This window comes from Monodelphis domestica, chromosome 2, assembly GCF_027887165.1.
Source record: "Monodelphis domestica isolate mMonDom1 chromosome 2, mMonDom1.pri, whole genome shotgun sequence".
NCBI lineage: Eukaryota > Metazoa > Chordata > Mammalia > Didelphimorphia > Didelphidae > Monodelphis > Monodelphis domestica.
The window spans coordinates 106,194,637-106,202,136 of record NC_077228.1 but is presented as its reverse complement, the minus strand read 5'-3'; the positions used below and the strand labels follow the sequence as shown (position 1 = coordinate 106,202,136).

The 7,500-nt window shown below is 42.0% G+C and overlaps 1 protein-coding gene across 3 annotated transcripts in view; it reads left to right on the top strand.

Annotated features, from left to right (window-relative positions):
- The window catches only part of CHIT1 (chitinase 1), a 113,058-nt gene that overhangs the window by 14,016 nt on the left and 91,542 nt on the right, over window positions 1-7,500 (top strand). For 2 of the 3 annotated variants that reach the window (XM_056815753.1, XM_056815754.1), the window contains exons 2-3: window positions 5,784-5,848; window positions 6,297-6,432. Coding sequence is in view for 1 of the 3 variants with exons in the window: in XM_056815752.1 (XP_056671730.1) it covers window positions 7,080-7,089 (10 nt within the window). In the remaining 2 variants the exon portion in view is untranslated. Of the gene's footprint in view, window positions 1-5,783; window positions 5,849-6,296; window positions 6,433-7,016; window positions 7,090-7,500 lie in introns of all 3 variants that reach the window. The other variant, XM_056815752.1, reaches the window with a different exon arrangement.

The following is a 7,500-nucleotide window of genomic DNA, read 5'->3' as shown; positions in this document are numbered from 1 at the left end:
CCTGAGTTCAAATTCAGATTTCAGGCTCTTATTAACTGTGGGACCCCTGATCTTTGCCTCAGTTTCCCCATTTGTTAAATAAAGATCACAGTGGCACCAACTTCCCAGGACTGTTGTGAGGATCAAATGAGATATTTCTAAAGGGCTTAGCACAGTGCCTAGCACATAACAGGAGCTTAAAAATCCTTCTTTTTCCTTTTACCAAAACCCTAGGGCAACCCAACACACAGGGGAGGAAAGAGAGTGAAAAGATATCCCTGAGATCTGCTGCCTGACTCCACTGGGGCCCCTGTTCTGTCTGATCTCCTTTAAGCCCCCTCTGCTGTCACAGAACATTTGGGCATCTGCTGATTTTCATGGAGAAAAGTACCATATTGTTATGCATATGGAGGGATTCTGATTTCTGAGACCATTTGAGCCTCTCTGTGACACCAGGCTCCCCAGGGGTCACGTGTGCCACCCCTTCTGGACAGCCTTGACAACAGACCCTTTTTTCTTCCAAGATCCTGAATCTGGAGTCCCCTCCATAGGGGAGAGATGGTTCCTCACTTCCTCTGCCATCCCAGGGAAACGCTTGTAGTGAAACCCTCCAGCTTTATTTGGGGAATCAGACGTCACAGAATAAAATACCTCACTGGAGGACACTCAGATGCTATTTACAGATCCTGTGTAATGTTCAAGGCTACTTCGCTCGCTCGGGGGAGAGGAGATAGGGCGTATTTATGCAACTGGGCTTTATCACACACATGTTTTCTAGATCCATCATCTCTCTCTCCAGGGACACTCCACTGCCATTCTGTAGTAATAATTAATAATAGCTAGCATTTCTATAGCCATGTAAGGCTTGTAAAGGGTTTTCTGTAGATTATTTCTTTTGATCCTCACAACCCTGGGGGTTAGATACCTTCATTTTATAGCTGAGGAACCTGAGGCTCAGAGAAGTTAAGTAACTTGTCAGAGTGACACAGCTAGTGTATGATTCAAACTCTGGTCTTCCTGATTCCAAGTCCAGCACTCTATCCGCCATGTTGTCGTTCAGCCATTTCAGTTATGTCCCACTCTTTGGGATTCCATTTGGGGGTTTCTTGGCAAAGATTCTAGAGGGCTTTGCCATTTCATTCTCAAACTCATTTCCTCAGAAGAGGAAACTCAGGCAAGCAGGGGTAAGTGACTTGCCAGGGTCACACAGCTAATAAATGTCTAAGGCCAGATTTGAACTCATGAAGAAGAATTTTCCTGACTTTGGGTCCAGTGCTCTATCCATCACTCCACCTAGCTGCCCTCTATCTATATCACCTAGTTTAATCCCATCTACCTTTCAGAGTTGTGAGGACCAAATGAGGTAAGATAGATAAATGGATGGATGGATAGATGGATAGATGGATGGATGGATGGATTGGTGGTTAGATAGATACATACATACACACAGACAGACCTTATGCATACATGGATAGATAGATCTTAGCTATTATCATCTGAGTTTTTACATTTTGGGGGTTCAGATAGAAATGGTCCCAAGACAAAGTGACTATCATCATTATTGTTTTTCTCCTCTAGGTCACCATGTCTTGCTTCACCCACAAGAGATGTTTTGCCAAAGGATCCTACATAGCCAAGAAGAGTTATGGTAACTTTAGAATCCTGGATACATTATCAGAACTATTCTTCAATACTTTGAAAGATCCCCCATTTCCTTCCTGCAGAGGCTTTGTTCACCCAATGTAAACTAAATCCAGGAGCCTATGAAATCAATAGGCAGAGATGAGGAGAAGGAGAAAGGAATCCATTTTAGGTATGAGGGATCTCGTGAACAAAACACAGAAGGGTGGGAAGGCAAGAGAAAAACAGGATACAGCAAATAGTAGAAGTATAGTGGCTGGAATATAAACGGTGGGTAGGAGAATTGTAAGTGTAAGGCAGAAAAGAAACATTGGAGCCAGACTATAAAGGGTCTCAAATGTCATGATAAAGAGTTTATATTTTATTTAGGTAGGTACTAAAAATTGTAAAGGCATTTTGGGGTGAATTCCCCACATGTTTCCCATGTACCCAAGGACAGCTAGGTGGGATAGTTTTCCTGGTCAGGAAAACTCCTCTTGATGAGTTCAAATCCAGTCTCAGATACTTTCTAGCTATGTGATCCTAAGCAAGTCCTTTCATCCTGTTTGCCTCAGTTTCCTCATCTGTCAAATAAGCTGGAGAAGAAAATGGCAACCCACTCCAATCTCTTTACCAAGGAAACCTCAAATGGGTCACAAAGAGTCAGAAATGACTGAAAACAAGTAAACAACTCCCCATGTGTAGCCCGGTGCCCTACATATAAGTAGTAAGAGAAACAGCAGCTCCTGTTCTCTGGAAACTGGCCCTGGTTGAATTTAGCTCACTTTCACCTCGAGTCCTTAAGAAAACTAGGTCACAGGATATATAATATAATTAATATAATATAACATAAAAATTATAGTCTATTTCTATTCTACACTAATATTTTATTTATTGACATATATAAAATGGCGGCCTTCTGCTTGTAGTTTTTCTTGTTTACTAGAAACATGCACTAGCTCAGAGGTCTGCCTCCCTCTTTTGTGGGGCTTCCACATGGGATCCACATCCATTCCTCTTCCCCAAGTGACTAAGACTGTGTTGGAACAGGACGTGTCTCCTGTCCGTCCCTCTGAAAGGATCAACATTTCTCGCTGCATCTCTACCCACACCATCATTAATCACACCACACAATGGCTGGGAGTCTGCCAGATTTTCTTTGTATATAATCAGACACAGGACATACATGGCAATGGGAGGGGGAGGGAAACCAGAGTAGAAGATAAACAATATAAGAGAGCACTGGACATTTTGGCGACAGTTGCGGGCGGTCAGACCTCTGGCTCTCCTTTCTCTTCCTCCTCCAACTGAGAAAGAAGCAGGGGAGGGATGGTAGGGAGTATCCCATCAGATCTAAGCGCCACTGTCTTGCCACCACATTCAGTCAGAGTCCCGGAGGAGAGAGGCAGGGGAGCCAATGTGTATAGAAATCAGACACAGATCAACCCTGCCAGCTCTGAAGAAGATGGATGAGCCACTGTCAGCTCCTTTCCTCTAGAAATCAAGAAACATTTTTCAAGGGGAAGTTAGGTAGAGAGCCAGGACTGGAGTTGGGAAGTCCTAGGTTCAAATCTGGCTTCAGACACTTAGCTGTATGACCCTGAGCAAGTCATTTGATCCTCATTGCCTGGTTCTTGCCACTCTTCTTAGAATTGATACTGAGACAGAAGGAAAGCGTTAAAAAAAAAAAAACCCACACCCAAAATTATCAAGCACTTAACTATTTGCCAGGCAGAATACTAAGCACTGGACATAAAGAAAGGTAAATATATAGTCCTTGCCCTCAAGGAACTCACATTCTAATGGAAGAGACAACATGCAAACAATAATGTAACAGGAGACACTTTCAGGATAAATTGAAAGCAATCTTATGAGGAAGGTACTAGCATTGAGAAAAGGCTCCTTGCAGAAGGTGGGATTTTTTAATGTTCTTTTTAATTAGTTAATTAAATTAATTTAGAATATTTTCCCATGGTTCCATGATTCATGTTTTTTCCCTCCCCTCCTCCCACCTCCCTTCTGAAGCCAACACAATTCCATGGGTTTTACATGTGTCATTGATCAAGACCTATTTCTATATTATTTGCACCAGGGTGATCGATTAGAATCTACAACCCCAATCATATCCCCATCAACCCATGTGATTAAGCAGGTGTTTTTCTTCTGTGTTTCTACTCCCACAGTTCTTCCTCTGGATGTGGATCTTTCTCATAAGTCCCTCCAAATAGTTCTGGATCACTGCATTGCTGCTAGTAGAGAAGTCCTTTACATTCAATTGTGCCACAGCGTATTAGTCTCTGTGTACAACATTCTCAGAAAGTGAGATTTTTTTTTTTAAACCCTTACCTTCCGTCTTGGAGTCAATACTGTGTATTGGCTCCAAGGCAGAAGAGTGGTAAGGGCTAGGCAATGGGGGTCAAGTGACTTGCCCAGGGTCACACAGCTGGGAAGTGTCTGAGGTCACATTTGAACGTAGGACCTCCCGTCTCTAGGTCTGGCTCTCAATCCACTGAGCTACCCAGCTGCCCCCCGAAAGTGAAATTTTAACTGAGACCTGAAAAGACAGGAAAGCCGCGAGCCTTTCTTGCCAGTTCAAAGAAAAGTTACTAAACTGGTGACTTTTGAGATAGCATCATCTCTTATTCTCCTAGTTTTGGGTCTGTGCAACTAATACTGTGATCAGGGATTTCCATTACAAAGATAATGGAGATTATAAACAGACCTGAGTTTTTATCTCATACTTTAGCAAATTGGCAAAGATGGCAAAAAATTGAAATATGGATAAGCCTTCCACATCGCAGAGTTGAGTAATACCTCTACGATCTGGAAAATGTGTTAATTTTTTTTGGTCTCTTTGTACCAAAGAAGTACACATTTTTTCTTTTATGGGGTGTTTACTATAAAATTTATTTCTTTATTATGAAATTGGGGATAAGTATTGGTCATAGACTATATGTAGGTCAATGTTAAGGTATCTCTACATTTCTAACCTTTGTGTATCATCTGCTGGCTTTCATGTTCTTTTCACAAACTTTTTTTCTTATTTTACCTTTAAAAAAGGAATTGTGTATATTGGTGGTATTAAAAGATAAAATATGTTATCACACAATACCATATATTTCTATTTTATGCGATTTCTGAGTTTCTAAACTTTTTCTGTGTCATCTCCTGGCCTTTGTGTGTCATCTGCTGATTCTACAAACGTCCCCTAAAATTGGGTTGCATATTTCTACATTGGAATTTCCTCCCATTTTCCAAATCCAAAATTCCATATTTCCCCAATAGGGGAAAGGAGCTGGCCACGGGGAGCTCATCCATCTTATTCAGTGCTGGCAGAGTTGAGCTGTAACTGATTTCTATACACATTGGCTCCCCTGCCTCTCTCCTCCGGGACTCTGACTGAATGTGGTGGCAAGACAGTGGCGCTTAGATCTGATGGGATACTCCCTACCATCCCTCCCCTGCTTCTTTCTCAGTTGGAGGAGGAAGAGAAAGGAGAGCCAGAGGTCTGACCGCCCGCAACTGTCGCCAAAATGTCCAGTGCTCCCTTATATTGTTTATCTTCTACTCTGGTTTCTCTCTCCCTCTCATTGCCATTTCCCATTTAATTCCTTATGCTGACCCTTGATATACTGAAACCTCCATGGGGAAAGTTCCAATATGGAAGGGAACCCTGTAGCCAGGGTTGGAGAGGTTATAAAAGGAAGGTTGTAGAAAGAGGGCACGCTATTGCATTATCGGTGGAGTTGTAAATTAGTATAACCATTCTGGAAAGCAACATAGAATTATGCAAATAAAGTGACTTAAATGTCCACCATTTTTAATGTAGAGATTCTGCTACAAGATACATATCCCAGGGAGATCTTTGACAAAAGAAAAGACCTGCATGCACCAAACTATCATTAGTGGCACTTTTTATAGTAGAACTAGAAATTAAATTGATTCCCAAATGGCTTAACAAATTGTGGTATATGAATGTAGTGGAATATTATTGTGCTGTTAAAAATGACAGATAAGATAAATATAGAAAAACACAGAGAGATCTGTATGAACTGATGTAAAATGAAGTAATAAGTAGATCCAGGAAAATAATATGCATAATTACTATCTACTGAGCCACCTCCCTGCCCCCTGGGATTTTCTTGCAAATATACCTGGACTGGTTTGTCATTTTTTTTCTCCAGCTTATTTTACAGATGAAGAAATTGAGGCAAACAGGATTGTGATTTGCCCAAAGACTTAACAGCTGGTAAGTAAGAAGCCAGATTTGAACACCAAAAGATGAGTTCATTGCACCAACTAGCTGTTTTTGTACTCCTAGTTTATCTCCCCAACGCCATTAAAAGCTCCTTGAAGTCAGGGAATTTATTACGTATCAACTCTATATCCCTGAAAGCCAGCCTCAGAGCTGGGAAGACCTGGGTTCAATCTTGCCTCGTACCAGTACATGATGCTGGGGAAGTTTCTTATCCTTTCAATAATGTACCAGGCAACTGCCCCAGGTTCAAAGTTGCAGATTATTGATGTACATTAGTAGAGGACACCCTAGAAATTCCCTATGTAGGTCTGGTAGAAAAAATACGTCTGTAACCCTGAGCACCATAGCACAGGGGCTTCCTACGTGTTTACCGATATGTGTTCGTCAAATCGAAGTCTGACTTCCAGATGGTACTCTGTGCTGACTTCTGTATTTGCAGATAGGAAGACATGGGCTTTGTTTCAAGGTTCCAAAGACACAAACTGGTTGGACGGGCTGAGGCCTTCGAGTAAACACATCTTGCTAGACTTCTGGACAAAGGCTATGAAACCAGGCCACTGGGTGGATTTCCCAAGGTAGGGCTTCTTGGGGTGGTGATTCTGGAAAGTGGGGAAATGTCCTAGGGTTGCCATAGGTTGCCATATTTGTAGGGGAGGCGATATCAGGGCTAGGGACAAGATGGATGGAGTAGTTTCTCTTGCTCCTGGAAGGCCAATGGACAAATGGCCAGGTTTACTCTGGGGAAATGCCAAGCCAATGAAGCCTCTTTCCCCATTTGGCCCCTCATAATTCTGTCTTCCATTACACTCCCCATATCCCTACTATTTTTTTTAAACACTTAACTTCTCTTAGAATCATACTTGTGTATTGGTTCCAAGGCAGAAGAGCAAAATGGCAGTTAAGTGACCTACGGTTACATATCTAGGAAATATCTGAGGTCGGATTTGAACCCAGGACTTCCACTAAGCCACCTAGCCGCCCCCTAACCCTACTGTTTTCTACCTTTGTCCATCACTCCTCCTTACCCTACACTCAAGCCTTCACTGACTCCTTGGCATATCCAACCATGCTATTAAATTTAGGTAAATTAATCCTATCGGTTGGGAGGTACCATTGGGCTGGTCTAGGTTCTAACTACAATCTCGGTGTGATGGAATAGCAAACTCATTTGGAGTCAGGAAAGATCCAAGCTTCAATCCTGCCTCTTCCACTTCCCAGCAGCATGACCTTGGGTAAGTTACTTAACATCTCCAAAGTTCAGCTTCTTCTTTTCTATAATGGGGATGATAATAGGACTAACCATACGAGGTGGTTGGGAGACTCAAAGGAGAGAATGTTTGTAAAGTCCTTTGCAAAGAGATAGAGGAATGTCATTGATTATTAAAGGGCGACACGATGTCAACAATTACTGTCTTCAAATGAGCTTTTGGCTTAACAAGGGGGGGGGGGGGCTCTATTTCCAAAGATACTTTGATTTGTTTATTTATTTACTTACTTTTTGGCTAAAAAGCATTTACTTTCTCCCTCTCTCCTACCTTCCTGCCCCTCAGTTGAAAAAGAACCAAATTCACATAACCAATACTCATAATGAAGCAAAAATGACCAAATCACAGGCATCTCAAGAAACCAACAAAGGCTCATGA